Source organism: Trematomus bernacchii, unplaced genomic scaffold, assembly GCF_902827165.1.
Source record: "Trematomus bernacchii unplaced genomic scaffold, fTreBer1.1, whole genome shotgun sequence".
NCBI lineage: Eukaryota > Metazoa > Chordata > Actinopteri > Perciformes > Nototheniidae > Trematomus > Trematomus bernacchii.
In genome coordinates, this window is record NW_022987588.1 from 5,191,198 (window position 1) to 5,205,643 (window position 14,446).

The 14,446-nt window shown below is 40.8% G+C and overlaps 1 protein-coding gene across 1 annotated transcript; it reads left to right on the plus strand.

The window, feature by feature from the left end:
* The first annotated feature begins 330 nt into the window (after window positions 1–330).
* On the plus strand, window positions 331–14,231 carry impg2a (interphotoreceptor matrix proteoglycan 2a). Its single transcript, XM_034128937.1, has 14 exons — window positions 331–348; window positions 404–411; window positions 1,532–1,737; window positions 2,885–2,913; window positions 3,973–4,177; window positions 4,444–5,318; window positions 5,796–6,080; window positions 6,170–6,389; window positions 8,484–8,694; window positions 10,021–10,209; window positions 11,347–11,548; window positions 12,388–12,467; window positions 12,966–13,026; window positions 13,819–14,231. The coding sequence occupies exons 1-13, from the start codon at window positions 331–333 to the stop codon at window positions 13,006–13,008; spliced, it is 2,571 nt and encodes an 856-aa protein (XP_033984828.1). The 3' UTR covers window positions 13,009–13,026; window positions 13,819–14,231.
* The last annotated feature ends 215 nt before the right edge of the window (window positions 14,232–14,446 follow it).

Genomic DNA, 14,446 nt, shown 5'->3' on the forward strand with positions numbered 1-14,446 from the left:
GCTTAGCGGCAGCCGGTTAGCTTAGCTTAGCATACAGACTGGAAACTACCGAAAGCCACTAGCCTGGTTATCAGGCTAAATCCACCTAGTAGCTACTCTATAGCATTTCAATGTGTTCACCTATCAATGTGGAGCCAATTTGACCAACTATATAAAGTTATGAAGTTTTGTTTTAAGTTTTGAAACAATACAATTATAATAACTTACATTTTTTGTAGTTGTAAAGTACAGCAACATCATGCAATCCACAATATCCAGTTAAAAAATATTCTTATTTTAATTAAAGTAAAATCTAGGGTGTTTTTATAAAGCACTTCATCATTTGCATGAATGACGGGGAAGCAGAAGGTAAAAGGAAGGTCATTTTCTAAGCTTATCTGTACAATTTGTCATGTTTTCACAGTACTTACTGTAAGTAGATGTACTGACCTACAATCCACCCTGGCTTGCTATAATTATATATAAATAGCTTAAAATGTACTTTTGCCATTTGTTTGCAAACATACGTGCATACTTATGCCTTCTTACAGTGATGCTGTAATTAATCTTGAATTTCGCTGCTAACTGCAGACCTCACAGCACAGGAAGAGTAAATATGTAAAAGTCTGTATAAAGCTAAAGTGGGAAAATTCCACTTGGGACCGAGAGGCACGTGCTCAGCCGTCCGCCAGAAACCCGACAAACTAGGTCAGATTGGAGGGCTCCAAGTTGTCAAATGAAGAATGAAAGATTGGATTTTTTCAGGGCCTGGAAACTATTATGAGGTTTCCTTATTTATTATGATGATATTGATCATGCTGCTGACTCAGCTTTTTTTTGGGGGCCTACAGAGTAGAGCTTCTGCATTCCAAAGAGGAGAAAATTACCCGAGTCGTTAGTCATCTGCGATCCCGAAACAACTCTTTTAACAGGGTCGACGTTAAATCACAATAATGCTTGAATGATTTTCATCTTCTTTGACTTTTTTTTCATACTCTCTTATTATAAATGTGTGTATAGGATACATGTACAAATAGTGTAGGTGCATTTTAGAAACTAGCGTATTTATTGGGAAATGCCCTTACAAAGCTTGCATTGGAAAGCTTGCCCCTCCATGTGAGGTCGGCCCAGACCCTAGGGGTTTTTAAATCAAAACTAAAAACACACTTCTTCTCTCTGGCTTTCTAGTTAGAGCGGAGCACGACTCCTGACTTTTCCGTGTGTTTTATTTTTATTTTGTTTTTAAGATATATCTGTTGTAATTTATTGTCGTTTATTGTGATTTGTAGTAATGTGTTTTTATTACATGTACAGCACTTTGGCTCGACCAAAAATCGCTTTTAAATGTGCTATATAAATAAAACCTGATTTGATTTGATTTGATTTGGAAAAATTAAAACCTTCTAATCTCACTCAACAACTAATATTGTGCTAAAATATGCGGAATTGTCCAGAAGTCCCATAGATGTAAATGAATGTAACACCTACAGATATATATGAAGATGCTTATGTAACTTGTTATGTGCATTCATATTGAATTGTCCCTGTGCAGGGGCGGTGTGGTGGTGGACTACGCTGTCACAGTGGTGGTGGATAGATCAGGAGTGAGCTTGGAACAACTGGACTACCTGACGCTGCAATCCAACCGGGTGGAGAACTCGTACCGTGAAGTCATGGAGCTCCCCACTGTGGTGTACGCCATCAGCGAGGTCAAAGACATCATCACTGACGCCCTGCATAACAACGAGCTGGACACTGGTAAGACCAGCGGAGGCCAAAGCACGTCTGCTGGTATTCCCCGCACTGTAACCGAACACACAAATACCCCCATTACAGCTATTTATTTAATTGGCATGGCAGCTGGGAACACATTGGCAGAGTTAGTGCGTGCAGCGCAGGGCAAACGGCCAAATGTCATATCAAATACAGACACAGTAGACCCAACATTGACATTACAACATACGCTACACCACTTGAGAAAACATTCCAGGGTTTTAATAGTCTCATCTGTTTCTTATTTGTCTGAGGAGAGAAGAAACGTATTTAAAAGGAGTTTCAACTCAGAAGTTAATGAACAAAAAACAGACTCATCAGTTACAGGACCCATGTATTTACACTCAAATCCTTTCATTAAGTTGAGGAGAGCTGAGCAAAAGAAAGGATGTTTGAAATCTGAGCCTTTTTCTAGACTGGAATCCTTAATTTTGGCTCAAACCAAGCGTATCCTTCTGTTTCAGGTGTTTACCGGACTTACAATGTAAAAACAATTATGAAAAAAGTACAAATTGTGGCACCAGTAGACACAAAAGTAAAAAAAACACTCAAATGGTCACACGGGGAGATCTAAACTTCGACATCTGTTAGAGTTACTCAGTAAGTAGGTTAGCTACCTCCTACTTCTGGCCTAGGTCCTCCTCCAGAAATGTGAAGAAATTGAATGATGTGATAATGTCTATAGCATCTTTCTTCCTCCTGTGTGATTCCTCCCTGCTCATGTTTTGGAGAGAATGCGTGTCATTAGTTTACTGTGTTAGCGAGCTTCCCTGGAGATGCAGCTAAGGCTCACTTTAATTAGAAGCTTTGAATGTGAAATAATGGCTAAACACTCTCATATGGCTGACATGTGGGTCTGGGGAACCTAAAGGCACCGCTTGGCTTTGTTTTTCTGCTTTAGGGGAGATGCAGTAATAGCCTTGGCCCCACAGCGGCTGATATTCAGTCCAGATTTTTGCACTGATTTGTAGATATTTCCCCCCTCAAGGTAATGTCAAAACTAAGGCTGTCAGTGCTGAAATGGAATCGGGTTAAAAGGATTCTGCAGCCTTGATTATTTTATCTATATGGCACATGCGCATGTTGTGTGTCAGTGTGTATTAATATTTGTTTCCCCCACCTGGTTCCACAGTGTCTGAGGTCCCTGCAGATGGAGACACGGTGAGTTAACAAGTTACCACCACTATCATGACAGCATCTCTCTTTGGGGGCTATCAAGCTGCTTGGAGCGGATAAATCCCTTTTTGTTTAAGGAAGCTTGACGCCTGTAGTACTGATGTTGTGAAAACCTTTAACTGGCTTGAGATGTTATCAGGACCAGTGCAGGTAGGGGATGAGCCCACCTATGAGGATGAAGTGAGGCTTTGAGGATTACTTTGACTTTTGCTATAATAATCCACTGCTATTCTGGGGGGAAAAGCTTCAGAGCGCCGCACTACTGAGAGTCAAGAGGCGAGACAGCACATATGAGTTTATTCAGACAAGTAATAACATCTTTAGTCTGTGCTGTCTTGTGGTTGACTGTGCGCTTTGATAGTAATCAGAGTTTGGGTTGCACTTAATGTGTCTGCCGGTTCACTTTATAGCCCAGCTCCCTAAGTGATTAATTTGACTCATTATATGAGTTGGGAGAGTTTGGAAAACTTCTCACCAATAATTGATTTGCAGGCAAGAGCCCAGAGCTTCTGTGCCACCGAAGCACTTTTCTGCCCCTGTTCGATTTGGTACAATTTAAATTCAGCTGCTGTCTTCAGGGGCTGAAGCATGCCACCAAAATAATTATAGACTTTTTCCAGTTCAGTCGACTCGCCAATACTGCTTTATAGCCTGTTATTAAATAATTATTTCAATAATTAAATAATCCATTTCAAATGTATAATAATGTTTATCTGTAGAGTTACAGTTACTTTCTTGTAGAGTGAGATTTTTTTAGTTTTTTTAGGTTAGCATAGTGGTCAGAACAAACACCTTTCCCAGCTATATTAACCAATTTTCCCCTGGGATTATTGAAGTATTTCTGATTCCGAATATTCAATTTCCCTGTGTCTATCTTCAAGTTAATACATTTTTTGCCTAAACATTTCATTTTAGACACAAGCGTTGTACCTACTATACATTAAATGGAACCCACAGAGCAGCCACAGTAGCTGTTGTTGCATGACACACTCACTGTGAAACAGTGCCAATACCTTTAGATAATGAACTCTGTTTGTGATGCAGAATACTGCTGCCGATGAGCCACCAGAGGTCGCGATCCTAGAAGAGGACGTAGAGGACGTAGAGGATGTCGACAAAGTTGGCGTCCTGCCTGACGTCTTCGAAACCAACAGAGTGGAGAACAACGAAAATGACATCATTATCCTGGAGGAGAGTGTAGTTGTGTCTCCTGATTCTGTCAATACAGATAGTGAACTTGAAGCTGATAGTAAGTGTTTATACCTAACATAAACATTTGCAGTGTATCCCCCTGTGGTGCTTTTTCCCTACAATGATACTTCTATTGTTTTCACTTCGACTGCACTTCCTCCTGCTTTGTTTGCGCTGAAATAACTTATGAAACTGATCATTTTCTGCACTTCTCACTTCTCATTTTGTTGATGTTAACCAGATAGATCTGTGGATCTTTACTTAGGTAGCCAGTTTCTATAAAAAGAGAGATTGAGACAATTTTCTTCTGTATTTTTTTCCCAGGCATTGCAGAGGAGGGTCTGTTACTCGGGGACATTGTGCAGACTCCTGCAGTAGAAACCCCCGCCGCAGAGGAGCTCCCAGCTGAGCTCCCAGCTGAGCTCCCAGCCGAGCTCCCAGCCGAGTTCCCAGCCGAGCTCCCAGCCGAGCTCCCAGCCGAGCTCCCAGCCGAGCTCCCAGCCGAGCTCCCAGCCGAGCTCCCAGCCGAGCTGTCAGAGGTTACACTTCATGAACCCCCAGTGGATGAAGAGGCCTCTGGAGTGGGCACAGACAACCTAAATAACCTGCTCGAGCCACCTACAACCACAGAAGAAGAAGACGTAGAGTCTCTTGAGGAGGCTGACCCAGAACATGGGCTGACCACAGAGGAAGAAGAAGAAGGCCCGTCTGTCCTGGTCTCACCTCCTGAGACTGAAGAGGAAGCGAGTGAAGCACCAGAACCGTTGGCAGAAGAAACAGGTGAAGAATCGGTGGAAGAACCAGAAGAACAACCAGAAGAACAACCAGAAGAACAACCAGAAGAAGAACATGCAGAAGAGGAAGACAATACTGTGGTGCTGACCATTCCTGAGGAACCTGTGGCTGAAGAAGGTGGCGTGGAGGAAGCAACAGAGAACGAGGTAGAAGAGGCTGCACCTGAAGCTCCTCCTGTGGAGGAAGAGGGCCCGGCAGCTCCAGAGCTCTCCACAGAGGATCTGACAGAGGATGAGATCCTACTGGTCAACGTTGATGAACCAGAACCACTAGTGACGGACTCTCTGAACCCGGTCCAACCCACTGCCCTGTCCCCAGAGAAGGAGTCGCCCTTCACCCGCATCTCTGATATTGACACCGCCCTGGAGGAACAACCTGACATCATCATCCCTTCACTGGTGGAGGTAAAGCAAGAAGAATTGAATTAAAAAAAGTGGCAAAGTAATGCCCAATTTGATATAATAATAAAATAACAATAAGAACATATACTTTATTGATGTTACTACTACTTCTATTACTAACAATAATAATCATTCAAAAATAGATCAATAATAATAATAGTTTCTGTTTTTACGAAATCTCAACAGAATATATGATTTTTTGAAATATTTAAACGGATAAAACTTAAAAGAAAACATTTTGTGGAATGTATCTGAGCTTTAATATTGCTGTAGGTCCCCAGTTAAAAGTACAATGTAAATAGGTCAAGTTTTATTTATAGAGCACTTCATATAACCAGGGCTAGGTCAATCAGTGCCTTTATATGTAATCAGCAGGATCTTATAGCTTCATCTGAATTCAAGAGGAAGCCAAAGAAGGGATTTAAGAACTGCTGGTTCTTGTTAATAACTTGGCAAGTCTCTCATTTTTTACTGCCCCAGATCCAGACCACTGACGGAGGCTTGGAAGGTGCCACTAATGGAGACAGCGACTATGAAGTGGTCCATTATGGTTATGAGTTGATTAACCACACAGAGGAGGGCAGCACTGGCTTTCCGTTTGGTGCACACGGCACAGACCAAGTCAGTATCGCCATGCCTGTGAACCCCGGACGAGCACTGATGGTGTTCTTCAGCCTGAGGGTGACCAACATGATCTTCTCAGAGGATCTCTTTAATAAGAAATCCCCAGAATACAAAGCTTTGGAGCAACGATTCATAGAGCTGGTAAACTCCTGTCATTTACTGCACTTGATTATCAGCATTCCCACTGTTGTGTTGTAACATCAAACCCTTTTTTTGGTATATTTTCCCAGCTTGTGCCCTACCTGCAGTCCAACCTGAGTAACTTTGAGAACCTGGAGATCCTGAACTTCAGGAACGGGAGCATCGTGGTCAACAGCCGGATGAAATTCGGAAAACCTGTTCCAGAAACCGTCACCACCACCGTCTATCTGATCCTGGAGGACTTCTGCAACACAGCCTACCAGACCATGAACCTGGCCATCGATAAGTACTCACTGGACGTAGAGTCAGGTTGGTTCTCACGATATACACTGTGTTTTGATCTTCTAGACAACTGTGATATCATGAATTGTTTAATGCTTGTTTTAGATGTTTAAACAAGTTGTTGCTTTTATGCAGAGAGTTTAATTCGAGAACTTATTAGGGCTGTACCCGAATATCCGAATATTCGTTCGTTGGAGTACTATTCGGGTTTCAATTTCGTTATTCGGATATTCTTTCTGTTTTTCAGCACTGCGGCTGCCAAATTGAATTTATTGAAAACTCCAATATCAAGAGCTTGTGCCTCTTCGGAGGGTGTTAACACTTAACCATAAACGTTATCGTTTACTTTCTCCGTTTTTATATGTAGATATTACTTTTTCTCCGTTAATCTCCGTCACGTTGTTTCCATAGCAACAACAACTTCCTGTCAACAGCGCTAACTCTCCTTCAAAATAAAAGCATGTCCATACAAAATAGGAAGCCAAGCCAAATTACACTTAAGACATATACAACTGCAACGAAAATAACACACACAATGCAATATCCTTTTCAATTTCAAAGAACACAAATTGGGTTGTATATACATTAACAAATAACTATAAAACAACAATACTGTAGAATAACAAAATGAATGCCGTGAACAAACCGAAATACACGTGTTGAAGCGGTTCGCTGCTGATTCGCCTCTCATGTTGAGTGTGTGTGTGTGACGTAACGTAACGGCTCCACGGATTGGTCCATTTGGACCAATGGGTCCATTTGGGTATGGGCACGTCACTGTACCCAGGAAGAAAACAATGGAAAAAGAGAAATGTCCAACGAGGCGTTCTGGGGCAGCATTGACGGGTCTTTTCTGTGTTAGAGTTTTACTCGCTACAGGGTGTACTTTGAGGGTTTGTGACTTTGCAGACCGTTTACATGCATAAAAACCTTCATAACACACAAGGGGACGGGTAATAACCGGAAAAGCATGACATGGGACCTTTAAGACTTGAAACGAATAGAAACAGCTTGCCTGGCTACGTCAAAAGGTGAAAATATCTGCCACACTGCATCTGTAAAGCTGGAAAATCTCTGCACATATCTGCACGGATATAACTTGTTAGCCAAGGAGCTTTAGACGTGCTGGTAGGCAGATTATGTGGCGCCAATCTTCTCATCTAACTCTCAGCAAGAAGCCGTAATTCCCAAAATGCTGAACTATTCCCTCAACGGCTAATCGGAGAGCATTGTTTTATAAAATAATCTCAGTAAATCAGTGTTGAATGACATGCTAGTGTGTGAAAAGGCCTGGGAAAGCAGGTGTTAGATCCTTGTCGTGACACTTCTATCGACAGCTGGGATGAGATGATCAAGGCTTCCCTGGACAGCAGCCAAGTTTACATGTATCATTACTGCACTTTGACCGGCTGATTACTGCGTGCAGCTCTGGTTTCACATGTGTGAATTATATTGCCATTTTTTAACTAGGGAGCAAGCATGAAATCTTCTGCTCTTTAAACATTTTTGCATTTCCTCATGTGGTATCGGTCTCCAGGCTTCTGTGCGTGACACCATCAGCCAGTTCGAAATAGGCAATTTATGATAACAGTGATTCATGCTTGTGTTGTGTTTACAATCATTACTGAGCTGTCATAATCTGTCTGATCACTGCCAGCGCTCATTGCTGGATCCCAGCATGCATTAGGGCTGCATTAGGATGGAAGGAAGAATTACCTTTGTATGTGTCTGTGAATATCCTTTGACAAAAAAAAAACATATCTGAAATACTAGGAGTCTTTTGTGCAACAATGGACTATTATTTTGTTGAATTGAATAATTTTTTGGGGTTGAAGAAACTAATATCCCTGTTAATCTAAAGGTGCATGGCAGAACTCAAAGGGTGAAAAATGCTGTTGTTTTTGGTGTCATTTAAAAGAGTTATTTAACCTTTTGGGAAATATGTGTATATATTGAACGTTCAAATGTTCGTCTTTGAGAAAGGGTTAGGGTATAATATACTCTCCTCTTTAAAACGGTGATCACTACATGAGAATTTAACAACCTGTAAACGACTTGCGTGTTACTGCTTATCCTGATAACCATTAAAAGTCAACACTACTGTTTCTTTTGGATTTCTAGGTGATAAAGCCGACCCCTGTAAGTTCCAGGCGTGTAACGAGTACGCTGGGTGTAAGGTGAACAAGTGGACGGGGGAGGCAGAGTGTGTCTGTAACGCAGGATACTTCAGCGTGGACAGCCTGCCCTGTCAGAGCATCTGTGACCTGCAGACTAACTTCTGCCTCAATGATGGCAAGTGTGACATCATCCCCGGCCAGGGAGCAATCTGCAGGTGGGTGTGGATTAGTGGGAAATGATCTGCGTAAGTGTGTGTGCGGGAAAAAAAGGTCTGATCTTAATCACAGAAACAGATTTTCAGCAGTTTTGGCAGAAGGTCAGATTCTTAGCTTCTAGTTTTGACGTTGCTTGGCTGTATGTTGATGATGTGGAGTTTCAGAAGCATATTTTGTATTTGGCTCCTTATAGTAGGGATGTAAAATGTGCAATAGCCTAATGAATTATAATCATAACCAACTGCATAGAATAAACATTTGTTTGCACCGTAGTTGGCTACAAATAACAATGAACTGTCTTAACATTTTTATATTTTCTGGCTTAAATCAAGATTGTTTTAAAGAAACTCACGTCAACATTTTGAATACACTTTTTTTATTTCACTATGCTCTCTGGTACTGAATGTACTGAAGAACAATAAGCAACCTCAGAGGAGGCCTTATTACCAATATTTGATTAATATTGTGATCAATTTGGATGCAAAATATCACATTTTGGGTCAGTGAAGTGTTTCTTATTATGTGGCGTTTCAACACTTTTCTATTTATTTTCTTATCGGAGTTATTTCAAAATTGTCATCTGTGTGTGTTCTTGTTAATGTTTATGTCTTAACATGTTTGTGCATGTTGTCCAAACAATCATATGCGCGCGTCAATGTGTGTAACATGACGTGCCAGAAATCGCAATCAGTCACAACATGTTCTCTGGCCGTGTTGAAACTGATGTATGTGGTGCACTTTAAATTGAATAATTATAAACAGACAGAGAGGCGGCTGTGTGCCAAGATGAATGCGAACCTTTGATTTACTCTCTCCACAACACCATAAAACACGCAGGCAGCTCCAGATGCTGTTTGATTGTTGTTTACTTCACGCCTCCCAACCCAAAGTATCGCTGAATCGAGACAGGAAACAGACTAGATGAGTTGTTTTATTTCAAAACAAGGATTTAATGACACATACAGAACATTATAATAGTTGTTGCTGACGATCTCAAGACAAACAGGATTCAGGATTCAGTCTTTTTGTATATACTAAAATCATTAAACACAACATTAGAAATAAAAAACAAAGAACTATGATGTTGTTTTTCTGCTCTTCCCCTAATGCTTAAATCATTTAAAAAAGGAATTGGTCCGTGTCCAGTACCCTATTTTTGTTTCAGAGTGGAAATTATTGTTTTCTTTACTAATCCACAAAAACAATAATAAGGGAATAAATTACAGAGATTCTATAATACCTTCATGTCAATCAGGTCTATAATGTTCTTGAATCATTGAGTGAATAAATCATTTTAGCTGACAAATTCTCCATTTTATCATCAGGTGTCGTGTCGGGGAGAACTGGTGGTACAGAGGAGAGCACTGTGAGGAGTACGTGTCTGAGCCGCTGGTGGTCGGCATAGCGATTGCCTCCGTAGCTGGATTCCTATTGGTGGCGTCCGGAGTCATCTTCTTCCTCGCCAGGACGTTACGGGATCAGTACGACAAGGATGAGTCGGAGGATCCCATACGGTGAGACAATCCACGTACCATATGGCTAAACTTCTCAGCAGCCCTCGATGATTTAGAACTAGCAACTAATCCAATTAATACAGATTTTGCATGTTTACTTACCAGTGAGGGACACGGTGAGAAATCAAAAGTAGCATGATTGTGATTGTAACCTAAACAAATAATTGTTCTGACAGGAAAAAAATACTTCTTTAACCTCCTAAACTCTGCAGAATCAGCTTACGTTGTGTGTGTGTGTGTGGCTAAGATCCACTGTATTTACTTTACTTTGTACTTATTTTGGAGATCTAAGATGTTTCCAAAGATTACAAATATGTCAGGCTCAATTTTGTATGCACACAAAATAATGCACAAGAGACCAATAACATTTAAAAATGCATTCATATGAAGTTCACATCCAAAATGTGCAATTGAATTGTGACACCAGCTGAAACAGTATACATATGTGACCCTGAAAAAGCTAATTAAATGATAAATTACCCCGTCAGATTGTTTTTCCATAGTGAGCAAAAGCTGTGAAGTGTATACTCCAAAAATAAACAAACTTTACTTTCAGTTTGATAGTGAACAGAAACCCTCACATTTAGTGTGTTTGAAGTTTTTCTCTCCTCCACGTAATCCTTTTTGGATTAAAGGAGCCTGGTTACTTTCTTCAGGGGACAGAATAAGTTGAAACACCCCATGAATGTATCCTCAGTTAGACGGCCAAAATTATCCACGGCACCATCCCATTACTCCTTTAGACTTCAGGCAGGAGGGCTCCCTTTTTCTGGATATTTTTTCCCTCCTGTGCTGCTTTGATCCAGACACAAAGATACACAGAGTATCTGTTCACCATCTATCTCTTTGTGTTGGTGTGTGTGCCTGGCACGGTTTCCAAAGCAGTCTGTGAAGAATCACTCTGCTATAACCTAAGCCAGTTATCTGATCAGAAATGCTGCTGATCTAATTCCAAAAAGCCTCACACACCTACAGTCACACAATAGCTTCCTGAAGGTCTGGACACAAACAAAAAAGACTTATCTGAGGTTAAGGAGGGTTAATCTCCGCTGAAGTCAGATTCAATGCTGCTCGGTCACCTTTTTACTAGCTTCCTTGACATTGTGACGTGGACTGATTGTTTTTGTTGCTCCACAGGCGAGCAGAGAGTGTCCCGTCTCTCGAGAGGGCGACTAAGTACAACCCCATGTACGAGAGCGAGGCCACCACAGGCTACAGCCACTACTACCGCCGCTATCCTGAAGCTGCGGTGTACAGCAGTGCCAGCGCTGAGGCCTCCACTGACTTCAGCAGCGAGGAGATACGACACATCTACGAGAACAGTGAACTGACCAAGGAGGTGTGTGTGTGTGTGTGTGTGTGTGTGTGGGCTGCTACCCATGGGTATACTTAAAATATGTCCAAGCAGCATTGAGAAACTTAATTGTTCTTATTACTTTTAATATGAAGGGAACTGTTTTACCAGATGTCATACTAAGTTTCTGCAGCAAAAATACTGTAGTGGGTGATCAGGTTTATTGGCGATCACAGAGAAATTAAGAGGTGACCAGTGATGAAAAAAATACTCTTAACTTAAGTAAAAGCAGCAATATGATGTTGCAGAAATGTTAACAAGTTACAGTCCTACATTTGAAACTTTTCTTTTTGAAAAAAAACTGTGGGAATTGTCCCAGGCCTCCGGACGTACAGTAACATCAAAATATACTAATACATACTAGTTTGGGGTACAACAACTGATGTTTAGTCTGGACAGACGGGTACATTTTAGGGAAAGAAGATGCCTTATTTAAAATGAACCATCCACTTGCAGATATTGGATGGTTACTGTGAGTGCTAACATACTCTGAGTGCCTTTTTGAAGTACAACTGAGTACAGTTATACCAAAGTGCAGGCCGGAGATGTGCCAAGGCCATCTGGATGCTGGATGGTAGTTAATGACACCGGACGGACACATCCTGTCCCACATGGATATTTGACCTGACAAGGATCTGAATTGGGAAATATGAGGTTGTAAACGTGTTCTATTACCAACTGGCATTTTCGCCATTAAATAGGAACCTCATTTGTTTTTCTTATGGAGTGTAAAATGTCACGTTTTGTTTCAGCCACAGCCGGTTTACTGTTTATTTGCCTGTGATGTAATGTTCCCTCCCGACTGATACCATGTGTTTCTGCAGGAAATCCAAGACAGGATACGCATCATTGAGCTCTACGCAAAGGACCGACAGTTTGCAGACTTTGTACGGCATCATCAAGCGTAAGTGCCTCTCTTGTTTTTCCTATCCTACCGCAATGAGATAAACACATGGACCAAACTAACCAGTATATGAGGAAAACGGGAAGTGAGTTTGAGATACAGGAGTCTGGTCAAGATTCTGCTGAAAAAATTGATTAAATTGTTTGTTCAGAGCTGGGGGAAGACGAAGAGTTCAAGCCACACTAAACCAGTTGGGAAACGGATTTATCATTCTTGAACCATCACCAATCAGGCCCTGAGCTGATTTAATAAGACAGAAAGCATTAGTGGACACAGGCATTCCTCCGTCTGCCAACAGTTTGGCAGTAGCAATGCGTCTGAGTGTAAAAGTGGAGGTTGTTTTAAGTCTTATTTGGCTGTATATCCCCAATCTGTATGCCAGAGAGATGCTTCTTGCCAGATAAACCTGAGTTAATATGTGGGTACATTCATCAAATAAAGTCACTGGTTTACCTACAAAGCTGAAATACAATGTGTGTGTGTTTATATGTTCTGCAGTGTTGTGGACACACGCAGAGAGAGCTCCTCTGCACACACATGAAACTCTCCTGTGAATAAGGTAACTTTTCTTGATTGAAGAATGTGTAGCAGCTTATACTTTCAATGACTAGTCCTCCTCAGATATTTGTCAAAAATACCAGCTACACTATGTTTAAATAAAAGTGAAACAGTAAAAGGGTACAGTATGTGTACTCAAAGATTTGGAAGACCAGTAGAAGTTCATATTGACCTCTAAAAAAGAAAATGGTGGCAGATATAATATCAAATACAGTAGATTACCAATGGTGCTGCAATCAATAAATACAATAATAAATAAATAAGTACATTAACAGTTGAAGGAAAGGGGGCATATTATTATATAATGCATATCAAAAAATAGCAAAAGAGGTTAAGCTCTTGCAGTTTTGAACACCTAACTACAAAATGTATTTAAATAAACGGACAGCGCCAGACTATTCCTTGGCGAGGAGCAGTTAAAGTAATTGCTCCATATCAAGACATTTTCCAGTACAAATTCAGGCTAGCTGTGTCTATGTGTTCCCTCATGCCAACCTTAGCTGCGGTCTGAAGCTTCATATTTACAGACTGGAGAGTGGTATGCATCTTCTCACTTTAAAAAAAATAACAAAACGTATTTCCAAACAATTCCAACAAAAAGTTAGATCATTCATCGGCTCGCAGCATATTGAAGCCTCAAGATAGAAAAGGTGTTTCCATGAGCTTATGGAGAAATTCAAGTGAGACATTGTGTTGGCAGAAAGAAAGGATATGATTGTAGAAGTTAGTGTGTATATCTAATACATAAAAAATGTGGACACTGCATACTCACTCACCTTTTCCTACTGCACAGAAACATGCCTCTATGCTAGAAAAGTGAAGACTCTCCACTTTCTTCATCATGGCACTCACAATCTGGACTGGTTAAGACGGACTCATTCAGCACGCTGCTCTTTATTTCCTCGACCCAACGACCCCTTTCTGTTTCTACGTATTTCCCCCGAACTGTTGACTGTTCTTCCTCCTTCCTTTGTGCCTTCTCTTGACTGGTCGAGCTGTGTGTGACATCACGTGTTGCTACTGGATGTGTCCCTCTGGACTGCATCCTACTACTTGAAATGTTCATCTCAATACTGTCTTCAGTAGTACTTTTGTTTTGTGGAACAATCGGTCTTGTCAACTCATGTCTGTCAATTCTTAGAGGGAACAACTTTAAGACTGTGAATATGTAAATAGTGTCTCTGTGAGGTTGTTTGCTAGTTAAGATGTTATTCCAACACAGTCTCACGGCATTTCGTGTTATAGTCACGAAATTAATCTATTGATTCGTGTTCACCAACACGATTTCGCCATTTTTTTTCGTGTCACACAGAACGATTTTAAAAGCAATGTAAATAATAACAAATTAGAAGGAAAAAGACATTAAAAAAAATACAGATTTAAGTATTCTGACACAGAACGATTTTAGAAGCAATGTATTT

What these genes read in the sequence shown, in the direction of transcription:
- impg2a (XM_034128937.1), top strand. An exon ending in TCCCTGCAGATGGAGACACG is followed by an intron (nt 2,914 to 3,972) that starts GTGAGTTAACAA and finishes TTTGTGATGCAG; the next exon opens with AATACTGCTGCCGATGAGCC. An exon ending in GAGTCGGAGGATCCCATACG is followed by an intron (nt 10,210 to 11,346) that starts GTGAGACAATCC and finishes GTTGCTCCACAG; the next exon opens with GCGAGCAGAGAGTGTCCCGT.